Source organism: Schistocerca gregaria, chromosome 2, assembly GCF_023897955.1.
Source record: "Schistocerca gregaria isolate iqSchGreg1 chromosome 2, iqSchGreg1.2, whole genome shotgun sequence".
Taxonomy (NCBI): Eukaryota; Metazoa; Arthropoda; class Insecta; order Orthoptera; family Acrididae; genus Schistocerca; species Schistocerca gregaria.
In genome coordinates this window covers 293,707,449-293,731,363 of record NC_064921.1, presented here as the reverse complement: position 1 = coordinate 293,731,363, position 23,915 = coordinate 293,707,449, and the positions used below count along the sequence as shown (strand labels likewise).

At 40.0% G+C, this 23,915-nt stretch overlaps 1 protein-coding gene across 2 annotated transcripts in view; it reads left to right on the top strand.

Annotated features, from left to right (window-relative positions):
- LOC126336906 (general vesicular transport factor p115) overlaps positions 1–23,915 on the top strand; it is a 204,152-nt gene that overhangs the window by 39,881 nt on the left and 140,356 nt on the right. For both annotated transcript variants that reach the window (XM_050001034.1, XM_050001033.1), the window contains exon 2: positions 12,383–12,611. In XM_050001034.1, coding sequence (XP_049856991.1) covers positions 12,383–12,611 — 229 coding nt within the window. The remainder of the gene's footprint in view (positions 1–12,382; positions 12,612–23,915) is intronic.

Sequence of the window (23,915 nt, the reverse complement as noted above, 5' to 3'; positions counted from 1 at the left end):
ATCTACAGTTGGTTGCACCCTGTTTCCTCAATGGGTGCTGGAATAGCCTCTTCAAGTTGAATGAGGCCCCTAGGCATACACACTGAGTGCACCTGGTGTGCTTTCCTGTCCCTTGCTGCCATTTCCCTAAGGGGTACCATCATTCACCGTACACTTGAAGTGCTGACAATTAATAGACCCCCACCCATTTACGTTTGTCTTCTCCTGACGCCGGACAAAACGAGGTTTCCCCACAACCTGTACCTCAACACCGGATCTGTCTCCATTTATCCTTGGTACTGAAAGTGTGTTTACCTCATGGTATTCCACCAACTGTTCCCAGCACATTTCAATGTTTGGAAGTGATATAAACTGATAGCACATTGGTCGATGGACAAATCAGTTTTGCCCCCACACACACACACACATACGAAGTGCAGTGAACTACACTCCATGCCGAATAGATGCAGTGTCTTCACTGCTGAATTAGTGCCCATCAAATTGAAGCCTTAGCCTTGCTGGTTTTTGTGCCAGTAAGATACAGCAACTTCCTGAGTAGTGCTCAGGCTATAGGCCACTACTACCCACATCGCCCATTAGTCACGACTATCCAGGGCCTTCTTTCTGACCTCCATCAATCTGGAGAGCCAGTCTTCTTTGTTTGGACCCCAGGACATGTTGGGATCTCAGGGAATTAAGCCAACTATGTGTCAAAGCTGGCTGTCAGAATTCCGACTTTGGAAATGGGGGACCTTCTGTCAACTATGTGTCATAAATTGTTGGGTGTATGGAACTTAGGGAGGTTTGTCCTGGACTTCCCATACAAACAGGGCAATAAAGGAGACCATGACCACATGGCAGTCTTCCCATTGTGCTTCTTGCAGGGAATGCACAGTCCTTTTTTGGGTTAGCATTGGCCACACTTGGCTGACCCACAGCCACATTCTCCAACAGCAGGATCCAACTTACTGCCAATGTTGTGTTCACCTGACGGTGGCCCACATCCTACTAAACTGCCCAAATTTGGCTGCTTTGCAGCAATATCTAAAACATCCTGGCATGCTACTTCTGGTGCTAGCAGAAGACACCAAAGTGGTTGACCTGGTTTTATGTTTCACCTGCAAATGTCGTTTCTACTTGTCTCTGCGAGGTGGGGCATATTGGCCTCATTGACCACCTGAGGAGATTGGAGGGGCACACTTTGCCTGCTCTAGCCCAGGTGGCACTTGGTCGGTGGTCTGGTCTGGCTGGGCCCCTACCTTTCCCACATTTTTATTCTCCTTGTTCTTTTATGTTTGCCATTTTTAATGTTCTGTTGTTGTTGTTGTTGTTGTTGTTGTTGTCTTCAGTCCTGAGACTGGCTTGATGCAGCTCTCCATGCTATTCTATTCTGTGCAAGCTTCTTCATCTCCCAGTACCTACTGCAGCTTACATCCTTCTGAATCTGCTTAGTGTATTCATCTCTTGGTCTCCCTCTACAATTTTTACCCTCCACGCTGCCTTCCAGTACTAAATTGGTGGTCCCTTGATGCCTCAGAACATGTCCTACCAACCGATCCCTTTTTCTGGTCTAGTTGTGCCACAAACTCCTCTTCTCCCCAGTTCTATTCAATACCTCCTCATTAATTATGTGATCTACCCATCTAATCTTCAGCATTCTTCTGTAGCACCACATTTTGAAAGCTTCTATTCTCTTCTTGTCTAAACTATTTATTGTCCATGTTTCACTTCCATACACGGCTACACTCCGTACAAATACTTTCACTTAAATCTATACTCGATGTTAACAAATTTCTCTTCTTCAGAAACACTTTCCTTGCTGTCGCCAGTCTACATTTTATATCCTCTCTACTTCGACCATCATTAGTTATTTTGCTCCACAAATAGCAAAACTCCTGTACTAAGTGTCTCATTTCCTAATCTAATTCCGTCAGCATCACCTCACTTAATTCGACTACATTAATGTTTTATCCTTCCTAAACTTTTATCATCTTGTCCGTGTTGCTCATTTCCTTGGAGTAACAGATAGTCTCCCACAACATACCATGCTCCAGGGACCTCCAACTGCATTGTGGGCAAAGTGGCTCATCCAACTTACACCCTCTCCCTCCCCTGCTACTTCTCCTTGAGTTTCTTTCTGTCTCATTGTATCTTGCTTACAATTGTGCTTCCCAGGGTTTGCCTTTTTTACCCTCCTCCTGAGAGGGTTATTCCAGTTTGATCCCTTTAACTCCAACAACGAACCATTCTTATTATTCTAGCAGAAAGCCTTTTATCCTGCTTGACAAGTACTAAGAAACAACAGACACTTGGTAAGGAACAACTGCCAATTGATGCACAACAACTAACAATAGCTACGAAACACCCTATCAGTGATAGTAAAAGAAAATGTAGAGGGTGAAACATTTAACTATAGCAAAGCCTGAGTGCAAATGCTCTGCATTTGACAGTTCATGCCGCATGGTGTTTGATGAAGGTTGTTGTGGAACTGATTAGCATAACATTCCGTGTGGTATGGCAACATGCATGCAAGACATCATTTGTACAACTTGGATGAGCAGTTAGGTGACTCAAAGCTGGTCTAAGTGTCACTACTTTGTTTACAGTAAGGGGTGTGTCCAGAAGTGCCATCTCACGATTAAAAAAGGCCACTGAAGATGAAAATGCTACATGAAAGCATACCAGTGGCCCTAGATGGACCACCATACTGCAAGATGATCAGCATGTAGCCCTAGTGGTGAAAAGGAACAGACATCTTACTCCTAGGCAGATCGCTGCAGACTTGCAGCCAATACCAGTATATGTGTTCCTGACAATCATTTTGCAGCAGTTAAATCAAGTTTGTTTGTCCGCTCGAAAGTCTATTAAATGCATCCCAGTTCAACCACACCATTGTTGAGGAAGTATTTGTTGGTGTAAGGAGCATTTTGGTCGGGGCCAGCAGCAATGATCCAGAGTGATGTTCTCAAATGAATTGCACTTCACTGTGGCAGGTGATCGTGTCCACTAGTTAGTGTGAGAAACAGGAGAACATGTTACACACCACAGACTGTTCTTGAAAGCCATCATTGTGACTTAGGAGATATGGTGTGGGCAGGCATTATGCACAGTGGCTGAACAGACAGATAAAAATATGGCTTCTTTCAACTGCCCAGGGTATACACTATCAGTGCCCAGGGTATACACTATCAGAGTACTGATTCAGTTGCTCGTCTGAGATTTTTCAGACAATTTAGTCTCTACATCAGTGGTTGTCAACCTGGAACCTACCGCCCACTAAGGTGTTTCCGGCTTTCAAGATGGGTGGTAGGGACTTTAAGAACCTTTTCATTAGGTTTTCATAAAAAGTTGACTTAAAGTATTTCGTAAACAATATTATATGTTTTAACTTTCTGTAGTTACACTTTATAAATTTTATGAAGTGATGTTACTTCCATACTTTGTAAATCACCATTATTTGGAATCTGTGGGGGGATAGCAAATTTTACAACTAACAGAGATACAAAAGAAGCCAGTAAATAAAAAAGATTGACTACCCCTGGTTTACATGCTTATGAAAGTTGTAATGAGTCGTTCATTTATTATGTCAACTCTGAGCAACAGGGACAACAGGGAAGGTTATAATTTTATTTTTCATTGCTAGTACACTGGCAATTTCCTTTTATGCTTTTCACATTTGTTTCTGTCTGTATAGCAGTGCCTCGGAATTTTACAAATACTCGTTTGCCCTGTATTCCTGTATGAAAGCTATTTTTGGTCCACTAGCCCTGAGGTATGAGCCGTATGGAGCACCGTCACAGTTCACCACAATACTATTGAGAAAATATAAGCACGCACCAAATATGTTTGTGATTGCAGTTTGGGGGGGGGGGGGGGGCAGGGAAATGTTGGCAGTCACAACTCACTGAAGTAAGTGGAAATAGTTGTTGTGACACAGACCAGTCCGAAATTCGCTGCTTAGTACTGAATCAGCAGAACAATGCCATAGAGAGAGAAATGCCTATCAGCTGAGGCTAGGCACTATTTAGGAAAAAAGCTCATTCAAAGTGCAAGAAGACTCATTCAGTAAGCTGATGTTGTAGAGTAAGCCAGTCACCACCTAAGACATGGCTAAGTATTCGGGCCTTTTATGATTTCCAGCTGTAACAGTGTCATGGGGAAAGAACTAGCCAGCCTGTCTCGCATATGTACCACTTAATGTAGACCCTCACTCTCAAATATTCCTTGTACCCAGCGGTATCCATGTGTGCACAGTATGTTGCGTGATGCTGCAGTCACCACCACAAGCAAGTACCCCATACTTGGTAGTCAAATTTCTGATACCAGCACACCATTCACCTGTGGACACGTATATCGCAGAGGACAGCCACCTTCCCTCCAGCTACATTTCCGTCCTTCTAATTGACATGAATAAAAGACTTGCCTAACCAGTGATATTATTCTGACACTCCGACATATGATTCCTGTCACCATCACCTCCGCGGTCCACGTCCTGTATCATTATTTTACTCGTTCAAGCGTTAGGCTGAGTTCTCATTTCTTTGTTCACATAGCGGAGTACTTGGCTGGTGGAAATTAGACATAAGAGTTTTGATTTTGTAGATGTTTATTTATGAAAACCTAAACAAGAAAAATGATACGGTAAATACATTAAACATTTAATTTCAGTTAATTTTGTCATAATTATAACTGTCAACTTTGGTGTCATGGTAATTAATTAGTTGACTTATTTATTTTGAGTGTACAATGGTTCTTTTACACTGTAGTGTAGTGGAAACTTTAATAAACTATCTGAAAAATTTAAACCATGTGATGGACTATGATTAGGACCCTGACCTTTTCCCAAGGATAAGAGTGTGAGTTTAAGCCCAGGTCCAAAACACAGTTTAGCGCTGCAAGTAGTTTGTTTTGCTCATTTTCATCTAGTTACATCTACGTCTATATCACTGCAGTGTAATTCACAACCAAGTGCTTAGCAAAGAGTTCGTGTAACCACTTTCAGAATACTCCTCAACTGTTCCACTCTCGAATAGCACGTGGGAAAACTGAAAACCTAAATCTTCCCATCTGAGCCCTGATTTCTCTTATTTGAATTTTATTGTCTGTGTTCCTGTATAGGTGAGTCAACAAAATATTTGTGTTTCAAATGAGAAAGTTGTTGATTGATATTTTGTGAAAATCTCTCTATATCTTACAGAATAACATTTTGAGTTTTCATAGTAGAGAAGAAAGTAATTATGTGAACAGTTCACACACTGATCAGCCAGAACATTATTACCTCTTACCTTCAATTGATATAAAACCATGTAGGCAATAGGAGCATCACCTGGTGAGGAATGACTGCTAGTCACACACGCACGGTGCATGTAGTATCAGTGAGCATGCTGCCCCTATGTAGAATGGGCAAGGAACACTATCTATCTGAGTTTGGCTGAGAGCAGATTGTGATGGCACAGAGGCTTGGCATGAGCATTTTGGAAACAGCAATACTTGTCAGGAGTTCGAGGAGTGCTGTCATTTGTGTCTTCAACACGTTGCGAAAGAGCAAAGACTGAAAAAAATTTGGTGAGTTTGATCATATATGACAGTACTTCTCACTGTTGTCTTTGATTCCACTGGGACAGTGCACCTCGAGTTTCTGTCTGATGGTCATACATTCAATAAGGAGTACTACCTGGAAGTTATGCTCCATCTGCGTGAAGAAACCTGAAGAAAACTAGCAGAATTGTGGTAGAACTGCTTGCAGAAATTGCATCATGATAATGAATCTGCTCACACCTCAATTCTTGTTCATTATTTTTGGCAAAAACAAAACCATTATATTGCCTCAGCAACTGTGTTCGCCGGACATGACCCCCTGCAACTTCTTTCTAATCTTGAGTCTGAAAGGAACCATAAAAGGGCATTGTTTTGCCAACATTGATATGATAAAAACTGAAGTACTGAAGGAGCTTGAACATCATAATGAAAAGTGAGTTCCGAAAAGTGCTTCCAAGATTGGAAAAATTGCTGGCGCAAGTGTATATCTGAGGAGGATTACTTTGAACAGGACAAAGTTGATGTTGCTGAATAAGTAGATTCTTGAAGAGAAACAAAAAATTCAATTTTGTTTTTGATCAAACCTCATACAAATAAAATTTTTATTTGATGTGGTGTACCCAGGGTTGAATCACTAAATTGGAGCCACTGAATATTTCAAGACGATGATTCCAACAAACCGTAAGTTCAGCAGACAAAGTATTAAGTCACCTGCTGAAAAGAGGAGACCGCTTTTTCTGGAGTAACTGTAGACGGTGTAGAGCTAGTACAGGGTGATCATGTGATCCTCCACCACTGCCATGAGTTGTGGTTGTGAAGTGTTGTGTGTCTGCCAGTTGATTGTATGACATTAGCACAATAAGTTGGTTGATGAAGAGACGTGACAGATTGGCAAAAAGGTGCAGTTGTGCTTGGACAGGCTCATGACCTTACTGTCAATGAAGTAGTTGCATCGGCATCGAGTCATACCAGTGTTGGGTTTGTGTCTGTTCTGGAGCACCATGACCGGCCTCATTTGAGCTCTTCTGTCAGGAGAGTTAATTTGGAGTTGGAACGGCTGCTTGGATCTGATGCAGGGTCACACATTGGTGTGGTTCCTGTTGATTCACTCTGTAGGTGGGACTATACTAGACATGGCCTACACCTCAACAAGAAGGGGAAGGGTAAACTGGCTGGGCTGATAGCAGGAAATTTAAAGGGGGGTGGAACTACATCTCATGGTGGTAACTCTTTTCTAGTGTAAGATCAGTGTCCAGTGGGAAACTCAGCCAGGCAAGTACTAAAGATGTTAAAAAAGTTCAAGATACTCACAAAAGTAAAATGGAAAAATGTTAGTATATTTCATCAAAATATTGGGGGATTGAAGAATAAAATTGATGAGCTTCTGCTTTGTTTAGAAGATATAGAAACTGAGAATGTAATAGATGTACTATGCCTGTCTGAGCATCACATTGTCACTGATATGCAAAAGGTTAGCATCAATGGGTACAAATTAGCTGCACATGTAAGTAGAGATAATATGATGAGAGGAGAAGTTGCCATATATGTCAAAAGCTTCCACAGTGCAAAACATTTAGAAACTAAAAAATTTTGTGTAGAGCAACATATGGAAGCATGTGCCACTGAACTAAAACTAAATGATGGCACTTTCATAATTGTAACAGTGTATAGGTCCCCCTCAGGGAATTTCCAGCTATTTCTAGAAAACTTGGATGCTTTTTTGTGCTATCTGTCAGACAGGGAAAAGCAAATTATCATTTGTAGGGATTTCAATGTTGATTCCCTGAAAGAGTCTATTAGGAAGAATGACCTTGTAGTATTACTCAGTTCTTTCAGTTTGAGCTCTGTCATTGATTTTCCTACTCAGATAACAAAGAACAGCAGGACATTGATAGATAACTTTTTTATAGACCAAGATAAGTTTAAGGACATAAATGCTTATCCTGTTGAGAATGGTCTTTCAGATCATGGTGCACAGCTAGTTACAGTACATGACATAGCTCCATGCAGTATATCAAATCAGAATTTCAAAGCAGTGCGTTCAGTTTACAATATAAATAATGCAAACTTTAGGGAAAGCCTAAAGGAGCTAGACTGGGACGAAGTGTATATGGAACCCGATGCAAACTTGAAATATAACTTATTTCACGATACATTTTTAAGGGTGTTTGAAAATTGTTTTCCCAAGAAAATAGTGAAACATAATTCCAAGAAAACATATAAAAAACCTTGGCTAACTAAAGGAATAAGAATATCTTGCAACCGTAAAAGAGAACTATATCTAACAGCAAGAGGGAGTACTGACCCTGAAATGTTCAATATTATAAAAACTATTGTGCAGTACTAAGAAAAGTTATTAAAAAGTCCAGAAGCATGTGTATCATGTCTGAGATCAATAACTCTGATAATAAAATTAAAGCAATTTGGAATATTATTGAAAGGGAAACAGGGCAACCAAGAGCATAGGAAGACTTTAGTGCCATAAAACTGAATGAGAAGTGTACTAACAAACAATCTGAAATTGGAAATATTTTCAATAACCATTTTTAAATGTTATGGAGAAAATAGGATCTAGATCTTTACTAGAAGAGGCAAGGCTTCTAATAGAAAAGGCCATACCTGTGCAGTCTGAAACAACTGTATTTCCACCAACCACTCCCTCTGAAATCAGTAAAATAATAAACTCACTGAAAAGTAAAAGCTCTTACGGAATTGATGGCATTTCCAGCAAGATACTTAAAGCTTGTTCCCCACTGATAAGTAGGATTCTCAGCCACGTATGTAATAGCTCTTTGGAGCAGGGTGTTTTCCCTGATAGACTGAAATATGCCATTGTAAAACCATTGCATAAAAAGGGGGATACGTCGGATGTCAACAACTATCGCCCAATCTCTCTTCTGACAGCTCTATCAAAAATTTTTGAGAAAGTAATGTATTCAAGAGTAGCCTCCCATATTTGTAAAAATAAAGTACTAACAAAATGTCAGTTTGGTTTTCAGAAAGGCTTTTCAACAGAAAATGCTATATACGCTTTCACTGATCAAATATTAAATGCTCTGAATAACCGGACATCACCCATTGGTATTTTTTGTGATCTCTCGAAGGCCTTTGACTGTGTAAATCATGGAATTCTTTTAGATAAGCTAAATCATTATGGTTTGAGGGGGGCAGTGCACAAATGGTGTAATTCATACTTAACTGGAAGAATGCAGAAAGTTGAAATAAGTGGTTCATGTAATGTTAATACAACAGCTGATTCCTCAAAAGGGGGGGGCTATCAAGTACGGAGTAACTCAGGGTTCGGTCTTAGGTCCTTTACTGTTCTTGATATACATTAATGACTTACCATTCCATATTGATGAAGATGCAAAGTTAGTTCTTTTTGCTGATAATACAAGTATAGTAATAACATCCAAGAACTAAGTGTTGTAATTATAAATAATGTTTTTCACAAAATTATTAAGTGGTTCTCAGCAAACGGACTCTCTTTAAATTTTGATAAAACACAGTATATACAGTTCCGTACAGTAAATGGCACAACTCCAGTAATAAATATAGACTTTGAACAGAAGTCTGTAGCTAAGGTAGATTTTTCAAAATTTTTAGGTGTGTCCATTGATGAGAGGTTAAACTGGAAGCAACACATTAATGGTCTGCTGAAACATCTGAGTTCAGCTATGCATGCTATTAGGGTTATTGCAAATTTTGGTGATAAGAATCTCAGTAAATTAGCTTACTATGCCTACTTTCATTCACTGCTTTTGTATGCTATCATATTCTGGGGTAATTCATCGTTGAGTAGAAAAGTATTCATTGCTCAAAAACGTGTAATCAGAATAATTGCTGGAGTCCACCCACGGTCATCCTGCAGACATCTATTTAAGGATCTAGGGATCCTCACAGTAACCTCACAGTATATATATTCACTTATGAAATTTGTTGATAATAATCCAGCCCAGTTCAAGAGTAATAGCAGTGTGCATAGCTATAACACCAGGAGAAAGGATGATCTTCGCTATGCAGGGTTAAATCTGACTTTGGCACAGAAGGGGGTAAATTATGCTGCCACAAAAGTCTTTGGTCACCTACCAAACAGCATCAAAAGCCTGACAGATAGTCAACCAACATTTAAAAATAAATTAAAAGAATTTCTAGATGACAACTCCTTCTACTCATTGGCTGAATTTTTAGATATAAATTAAGGGAGGGGGAAAAAAGGCATTAGTGTCGTGCAATATTTTGTGTAATGTAATATCTTGTACAGACATCTTTCTTTAACCTGACACGTTCCATATCATTATGAAGTGTCGTATTCATGATCTATGGAACAAGTATTAATCTAATCTAATCTAATCAACATGGTCTCCGATATGTCTTCTACCCACAACCATGTAACATGGCATAAGAACTGTGGTCATAAAAAGATCTTTATGAATGGGGACTACTGACTGTCACACTGTCTCAGTGACAGGCAGTTTTGAATCTGACAGAATTTCTGCTTTCTGTAACTCCATACCAATGTCAAGAGTTTTCCAAGTGGGCATTGGAAAGGGAGGAGAGCTGCATGCAGTGGGTATTTAGAGTGGTACTTCACATCGTTTACAGCAGTAGTTGGCTGGAAATGTGTAATATGAGCCCAATTTTGCTTCCTTTCAAATGATGCACAGCATTGAAAGCACTATGGCCCATAGAGACATTTAACCCACAATGTATGGAGGATGTAGTTCAAACGAGAGGTGTTCTTGTAATTCAAAGCTATAAACAGTGTTAACTAGCCATCACAATAATGTGTGAACTGTAGTGCCTTTGTATTTGTAACAGTGTATGAAAATAGGGATAAGGAATGGAAAAAATCCTCCATATCACAACAAATAACAACAAAATGAAAGAATGTGTTATCGGGAGGTAATCATTACTGCAGACACCAAATGTATAAAAAGACTGCACTTACAAAACAATGTGGAAAGGTGTTCTTACACACAGTCGTTAAATTGTCACGACAGTCTGTGTGACACTGGTGGCATCGACTGTTGAAGCATCCATTAAATACTGCACCAATATAAATTTCATTCTTGCCACAACAGCCGTAATCAGCAGTTGCATAAAGATAATTTTCAGCATCAGATCTAGTTTTGTAAATTTATTTTAATGTTTGTAAAGGGTAAAAGTTTACAGCTATTCCTTAAATGAGATGTTTCCTTGGAAAGCTACAACCAAAAACTATCAACATGTTAAGTTACACAATATACATCATTGGTTGACTGCAAATTCTTACTGCCCCTATAAATAGATTTTCAGTAACAGTGGACCATAATATGTGATGTGGAGTAGTCCTTCATGACATCACTTGATTACATTTTATTGAAAGAAGTAATAAGGAGCCCCACTTACACCAATTTCCTCAAAAATTTTGGCAGCAGCTTTTGAAGAGGTGTTCATAATTGTACCTCAGAAAATACGGTTTCAGCGTGATGGATGTGATGGATGTCTTGCACATTTCAAATTGTACTACTATTTAGATACATGTTTACCCACCCCAACCTATTTGAAGCGTTTAGAGTCACAGTGGTATGAGTTACCATTCCGGGCAACCGCTGATGTTGAAAGGCATGATGTTGTGAAGAATTCTGCTCACAGCTGGTAAAACTGTTGTTTATCAAAGCACAACCAGTTTCATGGCTTTAAGCTGCATCGTCATGTGAACACTGGTAAAAGATCGTAGGCATACCAACTGCTCCTAGTGAAAAGTTACTATTCAAGGGAAATGGGGCACTTCTTCTTTACCTCTCTCTCCCCATAACATTGACAACATTCTCTGAATAGTAATTTTGACTAGGAGCGATGGGTATGCCTATGATCCTTTAACATTGTTCATGTGATGATGTGGTCGTGTTTTAATAAACAACAAATTTACCATCTGTGAGCAGACTTCTTCCTAACATCATACTATTTTGCCATTTGGAAAAACTGAGGAATAGAGTGTGTTTGTTAAAATATTTTATGATATTCTATTCAGATTAACAAATAAATAAAATTTCATCAATAATTTTAACAAATGCACTAAAAATTGTAATTTCTCCAAATGGAAGAACAGTGATTTAACACTGCTTATATGTTCTATTTGTTCAGTGCATAGCTGAAGGACATCATTTTCTCCTTTTGCATGCTGTAATGTCCATGGAAGTAGCAGCATTCCACAAGGCATAAACCAGCCCTGAAACAAAGGTGCTTGATTCCAGAGAAATAAGGCTTTACTGTAAACTATCGTGACAAAAATAAAGTTTCGTTTGTATGTTTTCATTGTCCAGTGGTTTTACGTTTTCATTGTCTAGTGGTTTTATGCACTTAAAATTATGTAGTTCTGATTCTACAAGTGTTTGTTGGTCCATAGAAATAGTATACACAACTCACAAAGCATTTTTCTTTTTCTGTGCTGTGCAATGCCACTTAGAGTAAGATGGAAGCCCGAGAGTCTTTTTAGTATTTGTTGCGACTCATGACAGGGTTTTATCCTTAATGAATTTCATTCAATCTTCATTATCACAAGTACAAATGCTTTGTATTGAGCCCTGCTCATGTACGTTTACACCTTTAGTCAAAGAAACAGTGTCTTGCCATCTGCTTTGGTGCTTGCATTTAGAAAGTCACTTTTTCACAACTGGTGACACATTGTGACTGTGAAATAGACATGTTAAGTTGTATGTTGACATTATTGTATGAGTTTCAGCCCATAATTTTGTGGCATTCTATTGTTCGTTGTATAGGCTGCTGGAACCCTGTTAGCATAACTCTTGTTACTTTGCCATGTGGACCCATCTTTCACTGCAACTTATATTTTTACCACAAATTTTTATCTCTTTTGCAGGTTGAACGACTAGTGGATCGAGTACAGTCTTCTACACTTCTCGATGACAGAAGAGATGCATGTCGGGCCCTCAAGGCATTATCTCGAAAATATCGTGTTGAAGTTGGGGCACAAGGAATGGATGCACTTCGGCAAGTCTTGGAAATGGATCGAGCCGATGCAGAAATAGTTGGCTATGCACTGGACACTTTATGCAATATCACATCAGGTGAAAACTTTGAAGAGGAAGGTAGGTGTTATCGAAGATACACTGTGCAGTTTCATATACATTTTCTGTCTTCTATTAATTTACTTAAGATGGAAATTTAGTACTAAATAACTGAGTCAGTGAGAAGACGATGTGGACGTAATCTTTTAATGGCCTTACAGAGGGAAGTTACTGTTGTTTCCCAGAATCATTGAAGGTAAATGATGAGACAGCATTTTGCTCTTTGTTGCTATCTTAGTCTTTTGGCATTGTGGCAGAAAAAGGTGTGCAGCTTAAATTAGATAGCTGACTCATCTGTTGACAAATTTATCCAGTAGTCACTTCCTGTCTAATGTTAATTCAATAAATCAATGACATGTTTTCCATGAAAATGCGAAGAAAACTCCTGCTTTGTGAATTTCTGAGCCTTTCAGTATCATCAAACACACATGAGTGCACAAAAACAAATTGGTTATAAACAGACAGATTTTTTAAATAAACTGCTGAAAAAATGTTTTGTACCACTCTCATCAATTGCATGATGATGATGATGAGTCCCATACTCCGTTTACCGAGCGTAGGGGAGCGACGCGGGAGACCCGCGCCGCCATACTAGGCAAGGTCCTAGTGGAGGTGGTTTGCCATTGCCTTCCTCCGACCGTAATGGGGATGATTGATGATGATGATGATGAAGACGACACAAACACCCAGTCATCACGAGGCAGGTGAAAAATCCCTGACCCCGCCGGGAATCGAACCCGGGACCCCGTGCTCGGGAAGCGAGAACGCTACCGCGAGACCACGAGCTATCAATTGCATAGTTTTTTTATACGTCCGGCTTTTTTCCCCTTTGAAAACCTCTTTCTCAGTACCCCTCTGACTACAGGGAATTGCTACACAGAGCCAGCTATCCATATAACACAGGTAGAAGTAAACCTACATTTTGAGTGTAATTCATTAAAATTCATTGTACCTCCAGTTGTAACCGGTATGATGTGGCATGTAATAGTGTTCAGTCTGTCAACATGGTTCAAAGGGTCATTTTGAGCTTAGATCATGCACATTTTGTGACTTTGTAGCAAGAAAGACCATCAGCAAACACAGTTGTCTGCTGAATTGGCATACACCACATTGTTGTCATTTGAACATTCAGCCACAATCATGAAACAGCCAACATTAAAGATCTGCATCACAGTGGCCACATCATCAGCTTATGACTGCTACCTACAAATTGTTGCTCCTAGGTATCATAGAGAGAACATGTTAGGACTGTGTGTTACCTTGTTGGAGGCAACTGATAGGTCTATGCTGAGCCAGACAGTATGCCACCATTTCCAAACAATCATGTTGCCCTCTAGGCATCCATTATAAACAACTATGCAAACCCCCATCTCCAGCTCTGTGGCATTCAGAGAAATAAGGCAAGAGATACCTGGAGTGGAACCTGGCTCTGTTGAGTCAGGTTCACGAGTGAGTACAAGTTCAGTATGATACCTTGTGATTGTTGTAGAAGAGTGTGGAAGTGGTCAAGTACTAATACATGTAACAGATCCTTGGGTACAGCAGGGAGATGAGTTAGTCAAGTTTTGTACAGAAGTCATGTAATGATGTTGCTGTGTTGGGTACCTCTCAATACTACCAGGGGTAATTTGAAGGTTGTGTATTATTGGAACAGGAACCTTAAACCTGTTTTCTAGACCTACAGTCAACTCTTCAATGATGAATATGATAACACACCGGCACACTGTGTCCGCCTCATTAACACCTTCTCCCAGACAACAAGCCAGACAGCAGGAACTGACCAAATTTGATTGCCCTGTGGTATCTTCTTGCGTGTAACCAACTGAACATATATGGGACCCAGAATGAGATTTTCACTCTGCAGTGGAGTGTGTGCTGATATGAAACTTCATGGCAGATTAAAACTGTGTGCCCGACCGAGACTCGAACTCGGGACCTTTGCCTTTCGCGGGCAAGTGCTCTACCATCTGAGCTACCGAAGCACGACTCACGCCCGGTACTCACAGCTTTACTTCTGCCAGTATCTCGTCTCCTACCTTCCAAACTTTACAGAAGCTCTTCTGCGAACCTTGCAGAACTAGCACTCCTGAAAGAAAGGATATAGCGGAGACATGGCTTAGCCACAGCCTGGGGGATGTTTCCAGAATGAGATTTTCACTCTGCCGCGGAGTGTGCGCTGATATTAAAGGCAAAGGCAAAGGTCCCGAGTTCGAGTCTCGGTCGGGCACACAGTTTTAATCTGCCAGGAAGTTTCATATCAGCGCACACTTCGCTGCAGAGTGAAAATCTCATTCTGGAAACATCCCCCAGGCTGTGGCTAAGCCATGTCTCCGCTATATCCTTTCTTTCAGGAGTGCTAGTTGTGCAAGGTTCGCAGAAGAGCTTCTGTAAAGTTTGGAAGGTAGGAGACGAGATACTGGCAGAAGTAAAGCTGTGAGAACCGGGCGTGAGTCGTGCTTCGGTAGCTCAGATGGTAGAGCACTAGCCCGCGAAAGGCAAAGGTCCCGAGTTCGAGTCTCGGTCGTGCACACAGTTTTAATCTGCCAGGAAGTTTCATATCAGCGCACACTCCGCTGCAGAGTGAAAATCTCATTCTGGAAACATCCCCCAGGCTGTGGCTAAGCCATGTCTCCGCTATATCCTTTCTTTCAGGAGTGCTAGTTGTGCAAGGTTCGCAGAAGAGCTTCTGTAAAGTTTGGAAGGTAGGAGACGAGATACTGGCAGAAGTAAAGTTGTGAGTACCGGGCGTGAGTCGTGCTTCGGTAGCTCAGATGGTAGATCACTTGCCCGCGAAAGGCAAAGGTCCCGAGTTCGAGTCTCGGTCGGGCACACAGTTTTAATCTGCCAGGAAGTTTCATATATGGGACCGTTTGAAACTTGCAGTGTGCCACTGCAGGAACCCTCCTTATACTGGAGTGGTATAGGCTTGAGCAGTAAAATCTTGACCACCTTGATGACGGTGTCTCTAGGAGGAGCCAAGCATGCTACTATGCATGAGGTGGTGCTTCATGGGGCAGGGAATGAAAGAATAACCCCCACAAAACAAAACAAAAGTGTTAGTGTGAAATAAAATTAAAGCACTATCACAAATAAAAGTAGCTTTGTGGTTAGTGCACATCTGTGAAATCAAAATTTGGTGCTGGGTAACATTCAGTGCTGTGTTGCTTCACAGTATTGAATGTTACCTAACGCCAGATTCTGATTGCACCCTTGTGCATTTTCAAATAGGCTGCCTTTATCTTTGTTTTTAATGTTTTAAAGGCTGGAATTTAAGGAAATGGGACCTGGATAAACTGAAAGAACCAGAGGTTGTAGAGTGTTTGAGAGAGGGAGTATTAGGGGATAATTCGCAAGAACAGGCAAAAGGAATACAAAAGAAAAAGAATGGGTAGCTTTGATGAAACAGTAAAGGTAGCAGAGGATCAAGTAGGTAAAAAGATGAGGCTTAGCAGAAATCCTTGGGTGACACAAGAGGTATTGAATTTAATTGATCAAAGGAGAAAATAAAAAACTGTGGTAAATGAACCAGGCAAGAGGGAATACAAATGTCTGAAAACAAAGATTATGAAGAAGTACAAAATGGCTTAGCAAGAATGGCTAGAGATTAAATATAAGGATTTAGAACAATATATCACTAGGGGAATAATGGATGCCACCTACAGGAAAATTAGAGAGATCTTTATTCAAAAGAGACCCATCTGTATAATTTTTTGTGAGCTCAGATGGAAAATCAATTCTAAGCAACAAAGGCAAAGCTGAAAGGTGGAAGGTGTACATAGGGGGTCTATACAAGGGAGATGTACTTGAGGGAAATATTATGGAAATGGAAGAGGATGTAGATGGAGAGGAGATGGGAGTTATGACACTGTGTGAAGAGTTTGACAGAGCACTGAAAGACCTAAGTCAGTACATGGCCCTGGGAGTTGACAACATTCCATTAGAACTATTGATAGACTTTGGAGAGCCAGCCATACGGTGGACAAGATTTGTGAAGCAAGCAAAATACCCTCATGCTTCAAGAATAATATAATAATTCTATTTACAAAGAAAGCAGGTGTTGACATGCATGAAAATTACCAAACATACCAAATAAGCAGCAACCAGTCACAAAATCATGTTTTCTTTATTGACTTTTGCAAATTGATTTCAACTGATTAACAGCCATCATTGGTGCTTTCAACGAATATGTGCCCTGAGTAGTAACACTGTCTTAAGTGTAGGTCAAACATAAAGTGATCACTTTATGTTTGACCTCTGCTCAACTTGGGAACCACATGGAGCCCACCATTCATAAATTACCAAACTGTCTGTTTAATAAGTTACAGTTGTGAAATACTAACATGAATTATTTACAGAAGAGTGGCAAAGCTGGTAGAAGCTGAGCTCAGAGAAGATCAGTTTGGATTCTGGAGAAATGTTGGAACACGCGAGACAGTACTGATCCTAAGACCTCTGACAGCAGATAGATTAAGCAAAGGAAAACCTATCTTTATAGACTTTGTAGTCATAGAGAAAGCTTTTGACAATGTGGAGTGGAATACTCCCTTTCAAATTCTAAAGGTAGCAAGGGTAAAATACAGAGAGCAAAAGGCTATTTACTACCTGTACAGAAACCAGACAGCAGTTATACGAGTAGAAGGGCATGAAAGAGAAGCAGTGGTTGATCAGGGAATGAGACAGGGTCCTAGCCTGTCCCCGATGTTATTCAATCTGTACATTGAATAAGCAGTAACGGAAACCAAAGAAAAATTTGGAGTAGCAATTAAAGTCCCAGGAGAAGAAACAAAAACTTTGATAGAATTACAATGTCATCAACTTTGAAGAGCAGTTGAACATAATGGACAGTGTCTTGAAAGGAGGATATAAGATCAACATCAAGAAAAGCAAAAAATGGATAATGGAAAGCAGTCAAATTAGATCAGGTGATGCTGGGGGAAGAGACACTTAAAGTAATAGATGTGTTTTGCTATTCGGGCAGCAAAATAACCGTTGATGGTCGAAGCCGCGAGGATATCAAGTATTTGAATATATCTGGGTAAACTTCCACTACCCAAAATTTCAAGTATTTGCGTGACAGTAGGTGTCATTTCCTAAAATTTCTGGACGATTTGACATGGAATGACCTGGTGAGGAACTTAGACAACTTGAAACTTTCAGGTCGTTTATGACAGGTATTCAGATGGCTTTATTGACAACATACTTTATGCAAACAATGGCAGGGGTTCCAGTCCAGTGTGGCACATAGTTTTCAGTTAGTTTTTGTTTACATTTTATGGACTTCATTGCACCACTCTAGCCAACTTTATACAAGGAACAGCCCAGTACTTCTTCGTTCTCTTGGATCTCATCCTTCTTTCTTCATTGGAAATAACTCTTCCTATTGTCTGTTTGTTGATTTTCATTTGCAGTCTGGTTTGTTTGTCTGTGAGTTTTCTGATTTTGTCAGTTTTGTTTCTAAGGTCTGCCAACGTAATCTGTAGCTCATCCATATCTTCCTTGATTTCTCTAATCCACTTAATGTTGCACTTACTATTCCACAATTTTTCTATTATTCTCCTGGTGATCCTGTTCTCTGGTGTTATGATTAGATGTCGGAAAAATGAAATGCGTTTCTTCCTGATTGTACTCATTAAAGGTTCTATTTCCTTGTAGCTGTTGCATTTGTAGCTACTCTCAAGTGTCCATCTTTCTGGTATGATTTGTTGTTGCATGTTCTGATGATTCTTCTATCTATTTTGAGTATTTTGTCTATTTGTGCAGTGTTAGTTGTTTTGAAGATGGTTTCACTTGCATATGTTGTTTCTGGTTGAGTGACTGTTTTGTAGTGTTTTAATTTTGTTGCTATTGACAGAATCTTTTTGTTGTAGGTGTTCTTGGTGATATATTGTGCTCTAGTCAATTTGTTTATTCTGTTATGCCATGTTGACTTTTCATTGAGGTTATATATTATGATTTCTCTCAGATATTTAAATTTACCTACAATTTTCATTTCTTGGTCTCCTATGGCAATTTTGTTTGAGTGGTGCGTCGGTTAATGTGATGATTTTCTGTGCTATTTCCTGTAGTGAGATAACTTATTGTTTGGTTTCCTGAGTACTGTTGGACAGGAGAGCAAGGTCTTCAGAAAATCCGAGACAATTTAAACTTACATTGTCTTTGGGTCTTCCAATTTGGATGACCTTTGGGTTAATCTTGTACCATTCCCTCATTATGTATTCTAAAGCACAGTTGAACAGCATGAGTGCCAAGCAATCTCCTTATCTGAAACCTTCTTTATGATGATTGGCTCAGAGAGTTCCCCCTCTGAACTTGACTTTTGATACAGTGTTGGTTGAGGTGAGTTCTATCAATTTGATTAATTTTGTATGGAGCCTGAAATTTCTTAAGATTTTTAACATTGGAGGTATATGGCTACAGTCATAGGCTTTTTTAAAGTCCACGGAGGTTATTACAAGAGGTTTATTTCATTTCTTGTCTAGGTGGCTACCCACCGAATCAGATGTAGCCTTCTCCTGCATTCTTGGACAGGATGGTGGAAATTTTTTCCTAAAAGACCTTTCCATGGTTGACTTTAAAAGGTAGTTAACCTTGGGTGGAGCAAGCTCCAATTTACAACTAAGGTTAACTGCAGAGGCACAACCCTAGATGTTCAGGTTTTTGGGTTGGCATTTCCTCCTAACCCAATAAGGTATGGTTTTCCCCACAAATACTCGGGTTGCTGATTGCAGTAGTTTCCCACTGGGCAATGGGGTCACCATGTCCCTACACCAAGTTTTCAGTTATTACATATATCCAATGCATCATATATTCTGTTTTTTACACAAATTTATGATCCCCCCCTTTTTTTAAAATAGGCTTTTTGTGGTAATGTCCAGTTATTTATACAACCAGAAAAACCAAGTATACTTAAGGGATCTCTCTTCTTGCAGAGACTAGTCCCTTCTCAGACTTTTCCAACTGTAGTCTGTTCATTGTCTAACCATATTAAGTATTCTTATGAAGATCACAATAATGGTGTGGATTGAATGCAGATAGCTCTGATTTTTTTTTCAGAATACTTTCACTCTCTGCAAGATCATTCACCACCAACACAAATCACTTAAACTGAATGTAAGTAATTTGTTTCTTGCCATAGCTGCACAATCTTGTGCTTTTATTCCTGTTATGTGTATTCTGTCTAGTGGCAAATAACCATTTGGTGCAAACTCCTTTCTCTTTTCACCATTCTGCATTCAATCCATTTAAACTTTCATCTCTTTGTTTACTTTAACCTAAATCTATCACTGCCAGTGAGAGAGTACTCGATAATGGAGATGATGTGTCCATTCCATGGAGAGTTACTATGTTCTATTTTCCTGGATTTCTCTGACACGGATTTATATTGTTCTGTTCAGCACTTATTCCAGCTCAGTGACCAACATTTCTGCTTTTAAAATATATTTATTACTAACTATAGACTCTAAAATAATATCCAAGCATTTTATAAAAGCTTCATCCCATGTGCATTTGCTTATGATAAAAACTTACACTTCAAAAAGTATTTGTAAATAAAATATTTTTTTTCCACTGTTTCACTACAAATATTCAGCTTGGCTGTCTCTTTCTTGCAAGACTGTGCACCATTAAATAGTATCTTTCTTCAGTTCTCATATGTTTACAGCAGTTTTGAAACTGTGGAGTGAAACGGCCGGGAATTGTAGAAGCATAACTTACTAGCATTAACTCTTGACCCAAATTTATTTGAGAATAACAAATGCAAGTTGACCTTTAATTTAAAATGTACAGTGTAGTTGAACTGAATTCTGTTAGTAACATTAATTTTACTTTTTCTAATGATGAACTGAATTCTGTTAGTAACATTAATTTTACTTTTTCTAATGATGTAAAAATAAATTAAAAATGCAAACAAAGAACCGAGACACAAAAATTGCATTGATTCATTGAGTTTAATATTAGTAGTAATATCCTTATCAAGCATTGTCACATCAGGGGCCGCTAAGTAAATAATACAAAAAAAGTTAACGGCAGCTTTTCTTTCCAGAACAGCATACTATTATTATTGTAGGATATAAATCACTTCGGGGTTTGGCATCATCTTTTCCAGGTGTGCGTATCCTGCATCCACACCGCAAGGTAGCTAGTGAAGTTATAATTACATATTATACAAAATGTGAAAACCATCCATCTATAATTAGCCTAACATTGTTAAAGAATAGTGTTACCTATTTATTTCATATCATATTTTGACATAATTATGTACGAACTTAGTTTCGTGTGGTAGTCTGTCCAAGACGTATGACCTGCAGTGCTTTGATGATATAATACTAACTCTTATTTCGGTAAACAACGAATATGAGTCGCACAGTATGCAGCACGCGGGGCATGACCAAATGCAGTGTCTCGAATGAACGGGTGTCGTCTGTTGTGTCCGTACTGCAATTTTTTCAGTGTATACTAATTAAGATCATTGTTTTGTTATTTACCTGTGGTGCCTAGGTAGCCAACATGTATTTAAATTTCATACTTTATTATTTTTAGATGTGTTCTATTTAATTTATTTGGCACCCCCCCCCCCCCCCCCCCCCCGCCCCCCCGGCACAACAGCGCTTGGATCAAAATATTACTACTTATATTAAACTTAAAGGGGCAGTACATATTACTTCCCACTGCCCCCCCCCCCCCCTCCCTTTTCCCCCAACGATAAACTTCGGTACAATTGACACTTCATCCACACAAATACTTTCCAGGACAAAACAAAATTATGACATGGTTTCTTTTTCATGTAAGCAATTTACATTTTTGTTTCTCTCTCTCTCTCTCTCTCTCTCTCTCTCTCTCTCTCTCTCTCTCTCTCTCTCTCTCACGCGCACACACACACACACACACACACACACACACACACACACACACACACACACACCTACTGCTAGTTACTCCATATCAGCGACCTAAGTAATCATTAGACATCGTGAGAGAGCAGAATGGGGAGGTCCACAGAACTCACATCAAACGAGGTCAGGAGACTGGGCATCACCTGTGTCATACGTCTGTAAGTGAGATTTCCACACTCCTAAACATCCCTAGGTCCACTGTTTCCAATGTGATAGTGAAGGGGACCCATGAAGGGACACGTACAGCAAAAAGCGTACAGTCCGATGACTGACAGACACCGCCGACAGTTGAAGAGGGCCCACTGCAAGTACTGTGACAGTTAGGCTGGAGGTGATAAAATTGGGTTTTCACGGTCGAGTGGCTGGTCATAAGCCACACATCATGCCGGTAAATGCCAAACGACACCTCACTTCGTGTAAGGAGCATAAACATTGGACGATTGAACAGTGGCAATACGTGTGGACTGACAAATCACGGTGACGATCTGATGGCAGGGTGTGGGTATGGCGAATGCCCGGTGAACTTCACTTGCCAGTATGTGTAGTGCCAACAGTAAAATTGGGAGGCAGTGGTGTTATGGTGTGGTTGTGTTTTTCATGGAGGGTCTTGCATCCCTTGTTGTTTTGGGTGGCACTATCACAGCCCAGACCTACATTGATGTTTTAAGCACTTTCTTGTTTTCCGCTGTTGAAGAGCAATTTAGAGATGGCGATTGCATCTTTCAACGTATCTGTTCATAGTGCACGGCCTGTGGCGAAGTGGTTATATGTCAATATTATCCCTGTAATGGACTGGCCTGCACGGAGTCCTGATCTGAATCCTATAGAATACTTTTGGGATGTTTTGGAATGCCAACTTCGTGCTAGGCCTCGCTTGCCGACATAGATGCCTCTCCTCAGTGCAGCACTCCGTGAAGAATGGGCTGCCATTCCCCAAGAAATCTTCCAGCATCTGATTGAACTTATGCCCATGAGAGTGGAAGCTATCATCAAGGTTAGGTGTGGGCCAATACCATATTGAATTTCAGCTTTACCAATGGAGGGCGACAAGAACTTGCAAGAAATAAGCTGTGGTGATAATTCACTACCACCAACATTCTTTTTTACTTGGATAGACGTTAATGGACACACTCTGTATGCTTGCCAAACTAAAGGTGTAAAGTTAACAAAATTTAAATGGAAAACACTTTTGCTCCCAATCTGGGATTAGCGCAGTACTACAGATATCAGACTCTAAACTGAACTTGATAGACAACCCTTGAGCTATTCGTAACTTGATAATAAAAAGTAAAGTTTTACTTTCTCCCAACCTAGAAGCCACAAAAAAGTGTAATTAGCAGGGACATGTAAGACAAGATCCATATTAAACGCAAGTCGTCTCTCAGAGACTGGAGAGTCAGAACCAAGCCTCTTCCAGAACAGTAAGTGTCTAAAAGGATGCAATGTAGAAATTATTAATTTTACAGCAAATGAGTGGAATCTGATTCTGCTGTTGAGCCTGTTTTTCTTACACTTAGACATAGCAGTGATTGATCCATTCATCCAAGTTATCCCTTTTTGGCACTTTAATCTTGCTTCTCCATTAACCCTTCTTCCTTGAAGACAATGTAAATAAATGTCCCTGGTGTCCACATACAAAACGACTGACCTGTCTTCTACTCTGGGGGTGCTGCATTTAAGGAATGCTACCCACAGTAGCTACTACACTGTTGGCTTGCCGAGAATGATTGACGTATTTAATCCGTTCATTGTTGTGAGAGTAGATCATCAAGTTGTTGGACAAACATGCTTTGTGGTCTGTGCTGTGGATTAATTACCTCTTCAGTGTCCGACACCACCTCGCCTCACACACGTGAAAGAAACAAAGCCCTTGCTACAGATTTTACTCTATTTGTATAGTTGTCAAAAAGGTCCCCATCATCTTGTTCAAGGCAATAATCCAGATCAAACAAATGTCACATTGTGTTATCAGGGATTACCTGTCGGCAGATCTCTCCACTCACGCCCACTCCCTAACCCCCCCTCCCCCCCCCCCCAAACACACACACACACACACACACACACACACACACACACACACACACACTGTAATTGCCACAGTCACTTGCTGAACTAAAGTGCTCTTTATGAGCAGATACATCTACAGTATTACTCTAGCCCAGAGTACATCTTTCTTCTTATTGAGTGACGCCAAATAATTCAAACATTGTGCAGTATCTGGACTAGTATTGATGTAGAATATTTGCTTTCTTTAATCATTCCCAGAATAGGATGAGGTAGAATTGAAAACTGTTTGTTCCACAATACTGCATTTAAATGAACTCTTGCTAATTCCTCATCCCAGTTGCATTCCCCAACCTGCCCCATTTTTACAAAGGCCCCCACTAATGACGACATGCTATTCAGCATTAACTTGATCTGTGTAGCCCTTGCC